This window comes from Phoxinus phoxinus (genome assembly GCF_949152265.1).
Source record: "Phoxinus phoxinus genome assembly, chromosome: 6".
Taxonomy (NCBI): domain Eukaryota; kingdom Metazoa; phylum Chordata; class Actinopteri; order Cypriniformes; family Leuciscidae; genus Phoxinus; species Phoxinus phoxinus.
In genome coordinates this window covers 43496447-43514110 of record NC_136881.1, presented here as the reverse complement: position 1 = coordinate 43514110, position 17664 = coordinate 43496447, and the positions used below count along the sequence as shown (strand labels likewise).

General features: G+C 37.1%; 1 protein-coding gene across 4 annotated transcripts; it reads right to left on the bottom strand.

The window, feature by feature from the left end:
- Nucleotides 1–7034: 7034 nt before the first annotated feature.
- Nucleotides 7035–16808, bottom strand: LOC307001051 (protein NLRC3-like). 4 transcript variants are annotated; one of them, XR_013798156.1, is made up of 11 exons: nucleotides 16738–16808; nucleotides 14620–14781; nucleotides 14400–14507; nucleotides 14180–14287; nucleotides 13960–14067; nucleotides 11905–13848; nucleotides 11599–11772; nucleotides 10381–10554; nucleotides 9197–9243; nucleotides 7705–9107; nucleotides 7035–7619 (listed from the first exon to the last, which is right to left on the bottom strand). XR_013798156.1 is itself a non-coding variant. In XM_079617148.1 (10 exons), the coding sequence occupies exons 2-10, from the start codon at nucleotides 14751–14753 to the stop codon at nucleotides 8581–8583; spliced, it is 3324 nt and encodes a 1107-aa protein (XP_079473274.1). In that variant the 5' UTR covers nucleotides 14754–14781; nucleotides 16738–16808; the 3' UTR covers nucleotides 7035–8580. The 4 variants fall into 4 exon arrangements, 3 of the variants coding, with proteins under 3 accessions (XP_079473274.1, XP_079473275.1, XP_079473276.1); XM_079617148.1 differs by having other exon boundaries at nucleotides 7035–9107; XM_079617149.1 differs by lacking the exons at nucleotides 14180–14287; nucleotides 14400–14507 and having other exon boundaries at nucleotides 7035–9107; nucleotides 14620–14804.
- Between the last annotated feature and the right edge of the window lie 856 nt (nucleotides 16809–17664).

The window sequence follows — 17664 nt, the reverse complement described above, 5'->3', positions numbered from 1 at the left end:
TTGCCAGGCTTGTAGATGATGTTGTATTCATATGCTCTATAGTGACACAGCCCATCGCTGAATCCTAGGAGATGACATTTGGGGAACTGATTTTAACTCTATTTTAACTAGGGTTTATGGTCTGTAATGATGGTAAACTTCTGACCATACAAAGAATTATGAAAGCGTGGAGTAAGCCGAACATTACGGCCAACCCTTCCTTGTCCAACTGCGAATAATTCCGCTCAGCTTGATTTAATGTACGTGACAAATCCAATGGATTTCACAACCATCAGGCATCTTATGGGAACGAACTGCACTTAAGCCATAAGGACAAGCATCACATGATAAAATCAAATCCTTCTGAGGGTCATAGTTAGGGTGACCAGACGTCCCGTTTTTCCCGTGACAGTCCCGTATTTCAACTCTAATTTTAGTGTCCCGACTTATTAAAAAAAGCATGTTTTGTCCCGTATTTCATTGTTAATATATATATATATAATTTTTTTTTCTGAGTGATAGTGTGTGTGAGTACTCCTCTAATCACGTTTCCTCTCTCTTGGGCCAACTCTTGAACGAATTCTGCACCTTTTTGATGGTCTACGTGCATACTTTCTTTCTCAGGAAAAGTGCCCAAAGTTTTTAAGAGACACATTCAGCAACCATTGCACAAAACTTTGGCTTAGATTTGCACTTAAGCAAACTGCAGCTTTCCATCGTGCACTGGAGACAGTAGAGCAAGACAATATATCTGCCACAGAAGTGGCTTTGCACATATATGATCTGAGAAATGTCTTGCAGGCCAGGCTGGAGGAATCATGTATTCCCTCTGACATCAAAACACAGTTAGACACCCTTGTTGAAGCTGGTGACATAAAAGCTGATGATTTTTATTGTGCAGTGAGAAGCTTTTACTCAGCATCAGTGGATTACCTTGATAATTGGAGCTGCTCACTGGAGAATACAAAAGAACTAGAGTGGGTCCTACTGAGAAGGGTTCCAGAATGGAGAGACATTCAGAGCAGCCTCAGCAAATTCTACTCAAGAATACCTGCTCTCACATTGGTTGACGAAGCCATACTTTTTGATGAGTGGGCCTGTGCCAAAAACATTGTCACTTGTCACCTCACTGTGGAACAAAAACAAGGTGGCTGTGTCTGATAGATGGACAGACGTGTTTAGTGAGATGGGAAGCAAGTCTTATCTTTGACTGTGGAGTTTGTTTTATGCCTGCCGGGTACATCTGCACCTGTGGAACGTGTGTTCTCGTTAATGAATGCATCATGGACTGATGAAAAATCCTGACTGAGTGTTACAACAATGAAGGCAATGCTTTTCGTACAAATTAATTTCGGACTGGACTGCTACGCATTTTATGATAAACTCTTGAAAGACAAGCGCACGCTGGCAAAAATTGGTTCCAGTGAAAAATACAAAACGGTAACAGTGAATGATGCTGTTGCATCATCTTGTTCCCACTGATCTGCAATTTTATGTAAGTCTACATTTATTTTTTTACATAGCTAACAATATTATTAAGTGTAAATACTTGTACAGGTATGTGTGCAGTAGGTGTTGTGGGTTCTGTGTCTGTCCCGTATTCCACTCTGAGAAATCTGGTCACCCTAGTCATAGTGGACCAGAACTTGTACTGAGTGGATCATTTCTTTAGACTATATTACAATTTTTCCCTCTTCTCTTGATCTTGAATTGAATTTAAACTGCTGTACAATTTCACTGGGTTTTGGGTTGAAATGCTCTTTTAGCAATTCCACTAATTCACCAAAAACATTGTATGTTTGCCTTCCTACAGTGCTCAACAATATATATTTTTGCTTGTCTGCCTCTGTAATATAATTTGCCTTAAATAAATGTAGAAAAAAGTAACAATATTCTTCCCAACTATGAGATTGACCATCAAATGGCGTGACTGTTCCTATCATGTTGGCCATTTTCTTTTCCAAAGCTCCAACTTGTATGGATTCAGCTTCCTCACCTTTTAAAAACGTCTTTCCTCTTCAGAAACGTATTTTGCTTGCTTCCATCCTCTTTGCCAAAATGCAATAACTTGCAAGAAACAGATCTGTTCAAAATGGTTAATTTTACTCAGGTGATTCAGCAGCAAGCAGGACACCTGATAACATCACAGGTGGATTACATATGCACACATAACCGGTTCTTCTTTGCTACTTTTAAGCCAAGTGGAATGGCATTAGATTGCCCCCTACAGGTCGATATACAAAAGCTCACTCTACAACACCCTCTAATGTTGGTGTGTTATTCTGTAAGAGATTATTAGTCAGTGTGCTTACAATCTGCTCCCAATGTGGTCGTCCTTATGTTTCACGTTCAACGTTTCCCTACTGTATTCAGTGTATGTTTTACCTTGTGTTTTAATAAACTTTTTTTTTTTTGTATTTTTGTATTTATGTAAGTGAGATGTTTTTATTGTGTTATGTAAATTAAGTCAGATTCCCTTGTGAAGTCATTTATAAATATTAAATTACAGAAGCTTTACTATACTATATGCTGCTATACTTTAGTCACATTCAGTTTTATAATAATATGCATAATCAGTGGTGTAAAAACCAACTTCAAGTAGAAAGAGAACTTGATTTAATATTACTAAAATAAAGGAGAAGTGCCTACTTATAAATAAGCGTGTGTATTATAAGCCAACTGTATACCACAAACACATTTATTCATTATTTTACTCTCATGCCTTGTCGTACAGAACTGTTTTTTCTCCACTTCAACGAGTGTCATTAATTGTGCAGCTTTCTTGTTCCGTGTAGTTCTCGGCCTGGCACGTGATTATCACTTTCTGCGGAGATGCAAGGCTCTTGCCCACACATAATAGCTATAGCAAAATGTGCAGTATATTTCACAATTAAATGTTCCAGATAACTAAAGGGCATTAAGTACATCATTTGTTATTAGCAGACATTAAGTTTACCAATTTAGTATACCAAAAGTGAAATTTTTGTAGCATACTTAGCCTAAAATAAATGTATTTCAAGTACATTTTAGTATATTTATTTTTAACTAGGGTAGCCAAAGTGATACCTTACTGTTGTATATGTTAATGAATCTACTTAAAGGCACTAAAGGCGTACGTCCCACCCTGCCTGCAAATCCCCATCCAAAGTCACGCCTCCTGAAAGCATTAACAAGCACAGCCACCGGCCTAACAGACTTTTGTTATAAGAACGTTCTCCAAATATTCAGTGTTGTTCTGGGAATGTGAAAAATGTCCCGTTTTCTTGACGTTAGAGGAACGTGTTTTAAAAGGTATACTGTTCCTCAAACGTTCTTTCAACTTAATTTCGATTTAAAGTTTAACATTATAGGAACGTTGATTTCTAACATTCCAAGAACATAAAAATGTCCAGTTTCCTGAATGTTAATATAATGTAATTTAAAGGTTAGTGTGATGTTCCTGAAACATTCTTTCAATCATTCAAACTCCTGCTGTGAAATAAGAACACAAACTACAACTTTATTCAGACACAGTCTTAGATGAACTGAAGATAAAAGAAGACATTCAATCTCTCAAGATCTGATTAAACAACTCCACAAACAGCATTACCAGTTCACTTATTACTAACCAGACTATTTCTGTCACGTCTACAGAAGATCTTATTGAGAATTAACAGAGGTTACACTAACGATGTAATTGGCTATTAAACAGAATTCTCCCTTCATTTTTCTGATTTATTTCAACTAAAGAATAATTAATTTAAATGTCTTAGTATTTTGGTATGATGTCATCCCTGGAGCTGATATGATCCAAACCTGACGATGAGAATGTTTCAGTGTCTCTAATTTACTCAGAAACCTGAGCAACTGACCAAGAAAGAGAGCTGCCTACATTTTAAAATGAATCATGTTTGTTGCGGATGAGTAACAACGGCCGTCTCAGACTCAATGTGAGATGGCAGCATGGATGCAAAAAGACACAGAAACTACAGCCATGGCCAAAAGTATTAGCAGTGACATTTTGGGTTTTACAAAGTTTGCTGCTTCACTATTTGTGGTGTTGATTGACATTGTTTCTAGATTAGATGTGTAAAGGGGTCACATGCATTTTAAACAAGTGCAAAAACCTTCATCTGCCCAAAAATTGTAATCACAAAAAAAAAAATTTCACTCTTTTGGGCCCTTGCACATCATATCACACACCATATCACCAGCAGTGTTGGGGGAAACTCATAACAAGTAACATCTCTCTTTTTCAATTTACAACAAAATATCTAAGTTACTTCTTCAAATAAGTAACACTATAGTTACTTATTCACATTTATTGACTGACAGCTCTCCTGTTCTCATGTAGAGAGAAATAAAGTGAGGAGGTGTGTGTGTGTGTGTGTGTGTGTGTGTGTGTGTGTGTGTGTGTGTGTGTGTGTGTGTGTGTGTGTGTGAACATGATGGTTATTTTAGTTCTAGACTAAATGTGAACATATATTAACTCATCTCACTTGCACAAAAACATTCAGTATTCCTTAAAATTAATAAAAACTAATTTTATGCAAAACTTGTATAATTAATTAATTGCTTCATGTATTTAATCTCACTTTATTAACCAATGTCTTTGCTGCTGACCTTCAATGATGTAAATCAACCATACTAATAAGCAAAAATGACTTTAGATTAGATTTATAAATAAGAGTGTTGAACTTCCTTCTCCTGAATCCTATTGTTCTTTAATCCAGAATAACAGCAGCTGAAAGGTTTGTTTGAGCGGCGCCCTCTACTGTACAGGAGTGAATATGCATTTCCTTCAGCCTGAGGCTTATTCACTTCACTTTTGGGGTGCTTCTCAATTCTTATTTGTGCATCCTCGTTTCCTTTCCTCGTTTCTCCTTGAGGACGCGAGGGAAAGCTGCAAGGAAAGATCTGAGGACGGAGGAATTGAATGAAAGCTTTTTTCTACTTTGGAATACTTGATCACTCGAGCGTCACTTCTCATTGTCATCAGCAGCGCTCAAAGGATCTGCCTTTATGTTGTTGAAGTTTGGTTATTTAATAAATTCATATAATAATAAAGCAAGATACCCTGTTGAAATATGTGAGATGTGCGGTTTATATAAACTGCAAAGGTAAAGTATAAATTAAAATGATTGTGACCGATGAGAAGGGGGAGGATAATTTATACGTGCGTCATGTTTAGTCGATAAAACTCTTCCGCATAGGATACACCTGTGTATCCTCGCTCATAGCTCCTCTGGAAGCTCCTCACTCCTCACTCCTCGATCCTCGCCTCCTCGCGGTGCAATTAGAGAATGGAGATGTCCTTCAAGATGGCTGAGCTCGATCGGTTTCCGGGTCATATATGGAGGATGGAGGAGAGAGGAGACGAGGAGTGATATTGAGAAGCACCCTTGGTGTGAAAGGGTCTTTACATTTGCCAAAAATATAACTTTCTTTGTTGTTATTAAAAAACAAACAAGCAATCCCAGCGCAGGTGGGAAAAAGTAACGCAAAGTAATTTAATGCATGACTTTTCATAAAAAGTAACTAAGTAATGCAATCCAAAATGTTTGTTTGTAGCAGAAAGAGAACTGATTTGTTGTCTACTACATGGAGTAACATACACAAATGTCTTTCACAGACATTACTAACCAGTAGTGAGACCTTGTGACCTCGCCGCCAGCCACTGCAGTGTGAATGCAGCTTAACAAGTCTGAAGCTTAACTCGTTCATAAAAGTATCAAACCTGATAGCATAAACATTCCTCTCTTTATGGTCTGTGGTCCAGTCTCAGTATTTGCTCATGTGGATTTTTGCTGAGTTCATACTTCTGTAAAACAAAGTGTCTGCAGACAATTATAAATTCTACTAAAGATCTTACAGCTGCCCAGCTGGCATTCGACTGACCTTAAACATTTAAATGTGGTTGAAATAATGTCAGTTTATGAAAAAACATAAATTCAACGTCAAAACAACGTTGAACACCAAATGGTTGAAATTGTGTTGTTAACTCACTATGGATTCAACATAGAAGTTGTACGTCAAATCAACATTATTTTTACAACCATGAACAAAATCCAACGGTTATCCAACACTGACACCTGACGTTGATTCAACGCTGACTCTATGTTAAAATGCCAGCTGGGCTGTAAGATCTTTAGTAGAATTTATAATTCATCATTCAAATTGTTGTACTGCAAAGGCTACCCTGAGCTTATAAAAATATTATAAAGATATACATATGGAAAGAAACAATGTTCCAAGAGTTTGTAAAGTATCATTTCAAATTTTCATTTTCTTCATGAATAATCAGCTCTTGTAATATCTTATTAAAATCCATGTGTTTGTCTGATCGGCCTCTGTCCAGAAGGTGGCGCTAAATGATCATCAGATCATCTAATCCCAATTGAGTTACAGCAATAGAAATGTAAAACAGTGTTATGACCTCTTATCTCTAACGCTAACATTCATAGTGTTGTCAGTTATTTATTCATATAAACAAATTAATTAACCTGCATTCTAATTACAGTTATTAAATCAATGATTAAACTTACAGTACAACAAGACTGTGTTGTTTCAGACTGATTAGTTCAATAGGGAAACACTCGACCTTCTTCGAAAAAAAATTTGGGTAAGAAACAGGCTGAACCTTTCCAGTAAACAAACTGTCTCTAGAGGAACCGGTTTATATTCGCATTCCACAAACCAGTTCTCATGATAATATGGTTCCACCGCCCTCCTGTTATGCTTTCATAACTCCTCTGAATCTTCAAGAGAGCTTTTCTGGTTTCATAAACCGAGATCAGCACTAAAAAGATGTAGATATCACAAAATTATAGAATATTTACCCTGAGTTTATCTGTGATTGTTCTAGACACTTCAAGACGTTCGTCTCATCTGAATGTTGCAGTATTTTCGTGTCTTTTTTAAAATAATTATTTATTTATAATATAAAATTATTTAAAATAATTTGCTTTCTCTCTGACAGTCAAGAGACAAAATCTAGTTATACACAGAAAGTTCCAGTCCTAGTCAGATTTAAGCCTTTCTTACAGAACAATTTACAGTAAATAAACACCATATAGTGAGATTTATAACTTTTTTATTCTGAGAATAGACCAACAGAGTATACACTGCCAGATTTCCATACAAAGAAAGGGGTATACAAAGAAAATATTAAAAAAGAGATGCACTATCAACAAAAGAGAAAGTGTAACCAAAAATCTAAAATTCCTGTAAATAGGAAAATGTGCAACACTCACTCTTGAAGAAATCCAACTTTATTGATAAAAACAAAACGTGACGTTTCGTCCATTGTCAAGGCCTTTATCAGACATCAAGAGAAGCAACGTCACATACTGCTATATACACTCTAGCAATCAGCAACAGGTGCGCTACTCTAATAATTGTGGGAAGGGTTTCCTAACAAGATTTGGGGAGAAAGGAAGGAGAAAGAAAAGGGGAGAAAAAGGGGGAGGGGAAAATAAAGGAGGAAGAGAAGGCAAAAGATCAACAAAACATACTATAGTCTATTTCCTGATTCAGACATTTGGGAAACAATGTATTTAAAGTAAAAGTCCAAAAGGTTTCTCTGGACTTGCGCTTCACGTCAATATCTCCTCCCCGACCTACTGAATAAAGTTATTCAATGCCAAAATAAATAAAAAAAACTCAAAACTCACAAATAAAAAGAACAGGAACATTTTTTTATTTGTGAGTTTTGAGTTTTATTCATTTATTTTGGCATTGAATAACTCAAAATGAATAAAATCAAAAGTGAAATGCAAAATCAGAATACTATGCAAACCTCCAATAATTACATATGTTAAATAAAACAAATATTTTTAGACATTTAATCTAAATTTATTGACCAATGTACTTACTGCTGATCTTCGATGATAAGCAAAAAATAAAATAAAAATTTATTGGTGGCGTGTTAAACCTTCTTCTCCTGAATCATATTCTTCTGCAATCCAGAATAACAGCATCTGAAAGGTTTGAGCTGTACCCTCTACTGTACACGTGTAAATTTACATTTCTTTCAAACTGAGGCTTATTATTTACATTTAGGTATGAAAGGGTCTTTACATTTGCACAAAATAAAAATAAAAAAATTATACAAAAAAACAAGCCCAGTCTAGGTGAGAAAAAGTAACATAATGCATTACTTTGCTTAAAAAGTAATTTTGTAACGCAATTTGTAACATTTTAAGGGAGCAACGCAATATTGTATTGCATTACTTTCCCCAACACTGTCAACAAGTGAATCCAGAACCACCATCTGACCACCTCGACTGAGACTCTATTCAGAGGAACTTCACAAAGTAAAATATGACTCAGATTTTATATTTTTTGATGACTCATTGATAACTTAATTTTAATATTTTAAGCGCATCTCAATAAAGAATACATCACATTTGCTTTCATATGATTGACTATATTTACTTCTTTTACTCATGTAAATGTGCATACTCATGTATGCCTTTCTCAATGTAAAATTTACTAAATTTGTAGTTGAAATCATACATTATATACGGTATATGGTGATTTTCACAAGTTTCATCAAACTTTTCCACTTATAGCCATTTTACCAAGATTATAATGGAGGTAGAAGCGTTGTCAATGGTGTTGTTAAATCTGACACAGACACAGTTCAGACTCAAAAACCTTAAATCCAGCATAGAGGGGTTCAGTGAATGTGGTTTCGAATGTGTGTAAGTGTGTGAGTGTGTGTGTGTCAGAGACGCTGTAGAAGGACAGAGTGCCGGCTGACACATCCAAATACACTCCTACTCTCTTAGATTTTGGTACATGGGTTGATATGTTATTGCTCACATTATTGTGCCAGACAGCAAATCCTTTACTATTGCAGAAAAGGCACCAGGATTTGTCATTGAATCCAAACTTACAGACAGTCCCTTCTTTCCTACTGATTCCTTTATACGCCACTGCTATACGAGCCCAAGTCCCCCGTTCAACCTCCCAGTAACAGCGTCCAGTCAGTCTCTCTCGACACAGAACCTGAGGATTATCAGCAAATCTCTCTGGATGATCAGGATACGGCTGACGCTCTTTCACATATTTGATCTTTCTGTTCCCTTCAGACAGAATGAGATGAGTATTTGCTGTGTTTGGATCCAGTGTGAGATCACAGGCATCTGAACACAAGATGACAGATATTAAAAACAGTTTGTGAATCACATTTGTTTTACTAAATGTGCAAGAGTGTGTCAGAGGAAGAACTTACATTTGTGTAGTCCTGGTTTGATACATACAGGCCTTTCGTGATCCAAACTAAAACACAAACATACAGACAAAACTAACCGTTAGTACATTAAACAATTAAATATAGTGTTGTCAAATCTGTGTATAGCGCTTTTCCTATCATTCTAAAGAAGATTCACGTGTGCAGGGGCATAGCCATCATTTCAAACGTGAGGGGGACAGAATGTCAAGTGTAATACCAGTTTTTTTTTCCAGACTTTTGTTGACAGGGTTTTGCTTAATTGGCTTAATATGTATTTATTTTTAAAGCAATAAAACGAAAGAAAGAAAGAAAGAAAGAAAGAAAGAAAGAAAGAAAGAAAGATGTAGAACTTTATATTGCACATGCAGGGTTTTTCCAGGCTTAAAACGAGGCGGAGGTGGTGAAATCCTGACCATGTATTTTGATAATAAGATCATTTGTATAATTTGCAAGAGAAATAGGCAGAGTTATTCATCATTGTGCAACACAATTCGGATACCACATGACAACTTACTTACAGTGCTTGACTTTTTCACGAAAAACGCCATGCAAGTGTGTATCAATGTCTTAGTAAGGGAGCTCCGATCAGGATTTTTGGAACCGATCACTGATCGTCAATCACAGAAAGCAGTATCTGTCGATACCAATATATCTAGTCGCAAAACAGCACAAGCACAGCACAATTGCGTCTTTACACATCGTCAGCTTGACCGACCGGTTTGTGAGAACGGCAAATTGAGAGATCAGTGATCAAATCATTAGAAGCGATTATCGGCCGATAGCCGATCAAACATTGCAAACATTAAGGTTTATTTCCATGGTGACGCATCTAGCTTGTCAGTCACCATGACACAATATAACTTATTTAAAGTATAACTTATCTATCGGTTTTATTTCATTTTTTTTTATATCTAAAATATCTTATATTCTGATTCTTAAATACATGTAAGTGAATTTATGTTGTCGTTCAAACACCTAATGATCATGTAAGTTGATCTATAATGCCTGAGGGGCGCTGCCATGTTAGTTTGCACTGCAATGCTGAGAATCGGGGACCGGTTGCATGAAAGCCCTTAAGTTAAGGAAACTATGTGAGTGGTGCATCAGGATTTTGAGCACCCTCCAGTGTCATAGCTGGACTTTTATAGATACAGAGAATATATAGATAATTGTCCTTAACATACTTGAGTATCTGCAGTCTATAGTTTGGATGGTTGAGTTTGTCGGAGAGCAGCTTGACTCCTGAATCTCCTGGGTGATTGTAGCTCAGATCCAGCTCTCTCAGGTGTGAGGGGTTTGAACTCAGAGCTGAAGACACATAACCACAGCCTTCCTCTGTCACCATACAGCCTGATAACCTACAGAGAGAGAAGATCTGAAATCTATTCTTGTTTTTTGTCATTTTTGGTCATTGTGCAAATTCTCTCCTTTTGTGTCGCAGGGAAGAAAGTAAATCTCATATGCTTAAAACAACATGAGGATGATTACATTACACAATTTTAATGTTTAAGCATAAATGCTTTAATGTTATAGTAACTTGTAAATGTAACCAATGTAACTGCTGTATTTCTCATATGTTTCCACATTTGTTTAAATGTGGAAAACAGAAAATGTGATCCGATTTAATGAATATCTCATGAGTTCTTCCACTGGACTATACCTGGAATCTCTAATTTCTCTCTTTAAATCATCACTCACCTTTTCTTCCCTACTTCTCCCTATTATAATTTACAGTGGGAAGGTTTGTAACTAAGAGAAACACAGTAGACCAGATACCTTGTTGTTGTTTTTTTATCTGTCAAAATGATGGATTTTTTTGGAATGTTTTTATAATCCAGCAAATGACAATTTTCACACATACCTGAACATTAAATTAATCAATCTAATTGTTAGGTTGTAATGACACTGTTAGCTCTAAAGTGACTTTTCCATATTAGTTAGGGAGACAGTGGCACATTTGATTTACTACCAATGGCAGATCTAAATCTATATGGCTGTGTTTACCTGTGGCCTCATGCCTGCAGACAAATCAAAGCTATGCCACTAGGGAAAAGGTGAGGTGAGCTGCTCCTCTTATCAAAAGCCATTTAATGTAATCTCCTAATTGAAAAAATACATAGCATCCAGAGTATATGGCCTCTTATCAGAGATTACACATGGCTAAATACAGAGGTGTAAAGTCCAGGTTCAGAAAGTAAAAGTCCTCCTCAGTATTTTGTTCCAATCACCTGGATTTGCTAAATAGCACAGTTTTTTAGCCAAGATATCGAGCTAATTGGTGAGTTTAATTGGTGAGTAATTGGTCAGTTGGTTGAGTTCATGGGTGGAATAAACATATGGCAGGACTTTTACTTTCTGACCCCTGGACTTTACACCTCTGGCTAAATATTATTACTACACACTTGAGTATCTCCAGCTGGCAGTTTGGGCTCTTCAGTCCACCAGAGAGCAGCTTCACTCCTGAATCCTGCAGGTCATTGTTACTCATATCTAGTTCTCTCAGGACAGAGTTTGAGGATTTTAGAGCTGATGACACAATTTCACAGCACTGAGCAGTGAGGTTACAGCCAGCAAGACTGAAAGAGAGTAAAAAAATTTACTGTGTGAGTGCAAAATCTGTAATAGTGAAAATATACAACAAGTAATGTAAAAAGATAAACAGTTCATAATTTAAAAATGTCATAAGTTTATAAGTACAAATCACTTACATGGCTTTTGTGCAGTTGATCACAGCTGGTATTAGTCTTCTTCTCCCTTCATCTGATGTGTTGTATTTCTTGAGGCTCAGCTCATCCAGCACCTCCTCTGACATCTGAAGCATGTAGGCGATTGTTGAGCAGTGAGCAGGAGAGAGTTTCTTCTCTGAGTTTTTGTCTGATTTAACAAACTCCTGAATCTCTTTGGACAGAGTCTGATCTTTGACTTCCAGTAGACAGAGGAACAGATTAATGGATCTTTCAGTGGAGAGTCCATGTCCATCTTTGATCTTCTCTTTAATGTACTGTGTGGTTCTCCTGATGCTCTCTGAGCTGTTTTCTGTGTGTGTCAGTAGATCCTGTAAGAGTCTCTGATTGGACTCCAGTGAGACGCCCAGCAGGAACCGCAGGAACAGATCCAGGTGTCCATTCTTACTCTCAAGAGCTTTATCTACTGCACCTCTAAGCAAATTATGCATTGAATCAAAAACCTTAAGGGTCTCCACAGTGCTTCTTAAATAGCAGTAAAACACATGGAAGGCAGCGAGAAACTCCTGAACGCTCAGATGAATAAAGCTGTAGACTTTCCTCTGATGAATCACTGATTCCTCCTTGAAGATCTCAGTGCAAATCCCAGAATACACTGAGGCGTCAGTGATGTCTATGCCGCTCTCTCTCAGGTCCTCCTCATAGAACATCACATTGCCCTTCATCAGCTGTTTGAAAGCCACTTCAGCAAGTTTCACAATCACTTCTCTGTTGGACTGCAGGAGTTTCTCTGGATCTCTCTCTTCATACTTCTGATTCCTCATGTTGATCTGAATCAGCAGGAAGTGGATGTACATCTCAGTCAGAGTTTGAGGGATTTCTGCACTCAGATCTTCTTCCAGGAGCTTCTGAAGCACAGTGGATGAGATCCAGCAGAAGACGGGTATGTGGCACATGATGTGGAGGCTTCTTGCTCTTCTGATGTGTGAGATGATTCTGCTGGCTTGATCCTCGTCACTGATTCTCTTCCTGAAATATTCCTCCTTCTGAGGCTCATTAAATCCCTGAATCTCTGTCAGACGGTTGATGTATTTGGAGGGGATCTGATTGGCTGCTGCTGGTCTGGAGGTGATCCAGATGAGAGCCGAGGGAAGCAGATCTCCTTTCATGAGGTTTGACATCAACACACCCACTGTTGAAGTCTCAGTCACATCAGAAACTTCCTGAGCGTCTGAAAACTTCAGTGTCAATCTGCTCTCATCCAGACCATCAAAGATTAACACAACTTTACACTCCTCATAAATCTTTGAGTCCAGATCTTGAAGTTCAGTATGAAAGTCCAGCAGAAGTCTGTGAAGACTGTACTGATGATCTCGGATCAGGTTCAGCTCTCGAAATGGAAGCACAAACATGAAATCTACATCCTGATTGGCTTTTCCCTCGGCCCAGTCCAGAATAAACTTCTGCACAGAGACGGTTTTCCCGATTCCAGCGATTCCTTTAGTAAGAACAGTCTTGATGTGATCTTTCTCCTCATGTCCTGGTTCAGGAGAGGCTTTAAAGATGTCATTGCAGTAGATTGGATTGTCTTGTGAATATTGTGTACTGGCGGTTTTCTCCATCTGTAAAACCTCATGTTCTTCATTCACTCCTTCTCTCTCTCCCTCTATGATGTAGAGCTGTGTGTAGATCCGGTTCAGGAGGGTTTGATTATCTTGGAGTTTATTTCCTTCAAATAATCTCTCATACTTGTTCTTCATGCTGGTTTTGTGCTGGTCTTTGACTCTCTGTAGTTTATCATTCACTGGTTTCTGTAAGTTTGCAGTCTCCTCCAGCAGGACTACGGCTGCATTGTGCTGCCTAGGTTCAGATATCACAGCTCCATCACTGACTCCAGGGGGCTGGATTAAAGATTGGTTACTCTTCATAGAAACACAGCTGGGTTCTGGTGATGCTGTTCTTAGACTCCTAGTTATAATCAGCATATCCAGAAAAAAAGAAGAAATCAAACTATATTTCTTGTGTCTTAGTTTCTGCTTAAGTTATTTTTAATTATATTGCTTGTATCAAGTGAATCACCTTAAGTCAGATGTCACTGCTCCATCACTGACTCCAGGGGGCTGGATTAAAGATTGGTTACTCTTCATAGAAACACAGCTGGGTTCTGGTGATACTGTTCTTAGACTCCTAGTTATAATCAGCATATCCAGAAAAAAAAGAAGAAATCAAACTATATTTCTTGTGTCTTAGTTTCTGCTTAAGTTATTTTTAATTATATTGCTTGTATCAAGTGAATCACCTTAAGTCAGATGTCACTGCTCCATCACTGACTCCAGGGGGCTGGATTAAAGATTGGTTACTCTTCATAGAAACACAGCTGGGTTCTGGTGATACTGTTCTTAGACTCCTAGTTATAATCAGCATATCCAGAAAAAAAAGAAGAAATCAAACTATATTTCTTGTGTCTTAGTTTCTGCTTAAGTTATTTTTAATTATATTGCTTGTATCAAGTGAATCACCTTAAGTCAGATGTCACTTCTCCATCACTGACTCCAGGGGGCAGATTTATAGAGTCGTTACTCTTCATAGAAACACAGTTGGATTCTGGTGATGCTGTTCTTAGACTCCTAGTTATAATCAGCATATCCAGAAAAAAAAGAAGAAATCAAACTATATTTCTTGTGTCTTAGTTTCTGCTTAAGTTATTTTTAATTATATTGCTTGTATCAAGTGAATCACCTTAAGTCAGATGTCACTGCTCCATCACTGACTCCAGGGGGCTGAGTTATAGATTCGTTACTCTTCAGAGAAACACAGCTGGGTTCTGGTGATGCTGTTCCCTGTGTTCTCTTCTTCTTTCTTTCCTCACTCATTTTGAGACAGTACTGATCTTCTTGTTCTCTATTAAAGCGAGTAAAATTACTCTTGCAAACAGATTTATCACCTAACATCACTCAATGGTCACTTTGATGGTTGCCTTCAGCCATTCTGTTGTGTGTGAGTAACGTTACACATACTTGTTAGTAGAATAAGTTGACATGTACAAGTGCAAGCCTTAAGGCCATTGCACACTGAGTCTGAAATTCGCATCCGAAATTTTCGCACGTTAAAATATAAATACGAGCTCGCGTTATGTCAATCACGCTTGCACACTGCCTCCGAAACTTTCGTCCGTCATTAAAAAAAACGAAACAGGTTCGATTTTCTGCGTTTTTCGCATCCGTATCAAGCAGTTTGAATGGTGTTTGAATGGTGCTTTGACAATTCAGAGCCACCGAATCACGAATACGAAAAAACGCATATGAAAATTTCGGACTCAGTGTGCAATGGCCTTTAGCGCTCAATTATGATTTATTTCTCAGATCAGATTTTTTGTTTGTTTGGCTGTTCACATTATTAACACTGACTAAATCTGAGTGTGAACTGATCACAGTCCTGGGCTGCGTTTCTTAAAAGCATTGTGAGCTAAGTTGATCATAGAGACCATTGGAGGTAATGGTTTTACAACTTATTTAGACTTTTGATGCTTTAATGGAAACACAGCCTTGGGGCCCATACCATGATGGTAGTTGAACAAACTCAGGGTTACAGGATTAGTTTTGAGTTGACAAAACCAAACCAATCCAACCAGGTTTTGTTGGTACCATGATGCTGATCATCAACTTTCTCTGTCAACTCAGGCTTTGATTCTGAGTTTAGGAGTTTAGGTGTGACATCAGTAGCGAACAGTCAATAACATGCTGAGAAAGACGGGTTAGGAAATTAAAGGAAATATTTTTTTTAACAGAAAGAAGAAAATAGCCATCTATGAAAGAGGACGACTAAAAGAAAAAGTCTTGATATCTCAGTGCAAGTAAAAGTTGTTAAGTTAGTTTATACAATTGATAAAGGTATAGAGAGAATTGAACATTTAAGCTCACATGTAGTGATTTTATAGCTTTATCTATTGATTCTAACGCATATTTATACTACCTTTATATATTTATATTTAAACTGTGCATAATAATAATAATAATTGATCAACTAAAATTGTATATGTGTGTCCAACTTTTTGAGGGTTAGCAAAAACTCACCGTTTTGTGTCTGGCCCTTTAAATGCTAATGAGCTGATCTGATCAATTCTATAGCTTAAATGCAGCGTTATTGGCTTGCAGTTTTCGCCGTTTATGCTCCTGTGTAATGACCCTGCATTCAATATGAATGATGAAACAGGTTAAATTATTGGCGATACAGTATAGTATTCTAGTTTTTCTTCGATTTTCATAACTGTAAAGATAAATACTGTAAAAAGGTAACAAATACATAACCTCAAAACATGAATAAACCATAAATATAGCTTTTATATATTTAAATATAGCCATAAAACTGCCTATACAGTAGTACTACAAAGAAACAAAACAAAAAACAAATTTATTTAATACGCTCAAATTTATTTATAGAATCTGGTTATTTTGAAACAAACGTCTCAAAATAAAGTGGGAGTGGCTTGCGAGACTAATGATTATGATACTAACCTTTACAAATAGTGTGGAAAACATTTTAGTCAATTTGTGTTTCATGGAAAATAGCATTTAACAAATCTGTTGCCGCATCTGCTGGAAAGCCAGGTAAAATTATTTGCATGTACGCGCATGTCCCCAGTTTATAAACCCTTTATTGTGGGATTTTTTTTCAGTCTCTTAGACGCCAGGTTTATTTTCCTCTACGTCGTAACAACAACAACAACAACGCCCTTCGCGTTTGCCAAGACTGTCATTCTAAAAACACTCTCAAAATCAACTGGACAACCATAAATAACAATAACCATGAATTTATAATCTAAACGACACAGTTGTTGTTGTATATAAATGTACTTACGTGGAAGAACTCTCCCGCTGTTACAGCACCTTCCTTGTCGAACTACCTGTGTGCGCTGCTTGCTTTCGTTTGACCTGTTCTTCCGGTTCACCTGCTTTAGTCCAAGGCTTTAGAACTCACACAAATATTTCAAAAACACGTTTATTTTCTGCACACTCACTCACTCACACTCTCTCTCTCTCTGTCTCTGTCACACACTCAGAGAGAGAGAGAAAGAGAGAGAGAGAGAGAGAGAGAGAGAGAGAGAGAGAGAGAGAGAGAGAGAGAGAGAGAGAGAGAGTTTAATGTCTGTAAAATAAAGTATTACTTTACAAACTATTCAGTATGAATTGATTTAATAAATGACCTTCCATTTACAGATGTAGGATTTTGTGTGCTTCACTTGTTTTGTTTTAATGTCATCAGAACTGCACTGATGTACAGACAGTAATATATGAATGAATATTGAGAATATAACTAGAGAAACATCCCTAATATCACCAAACCACTAATAAAGTTGTATTTTTGATAACTGTTAGTTATCCTTTGATTGATTCGAATGACAGAAATCTAAATGTAAGAATAAATGTACAGCTTTTATCACACATATCTTATTTGTTTATTTGACGTACACAAGAATGACTGAGCATTGTTCATTCATGATGTCATGTTTAGTGTGAACATCTCCCTCTAGTGTCGCACGTCATCATCACATTCTCGAGTGAGTTGCTGCTGATTCTACTGTACATGAACATATTTCACACATTCAGTGAAACGGGAAGTAACTGAACACACATAAATTAAAACTCAATTTAAAGAGATGGTCCTCACTGCAGAACACGAGATCCAGGGGGCGAGGTTTGATCCAGATCCAACTCCTCCCACTTTATATAATTTGCTTCACCAGATGAACCAGCATATTTGTGAAGTTGCAGCAATTTTAAGAGT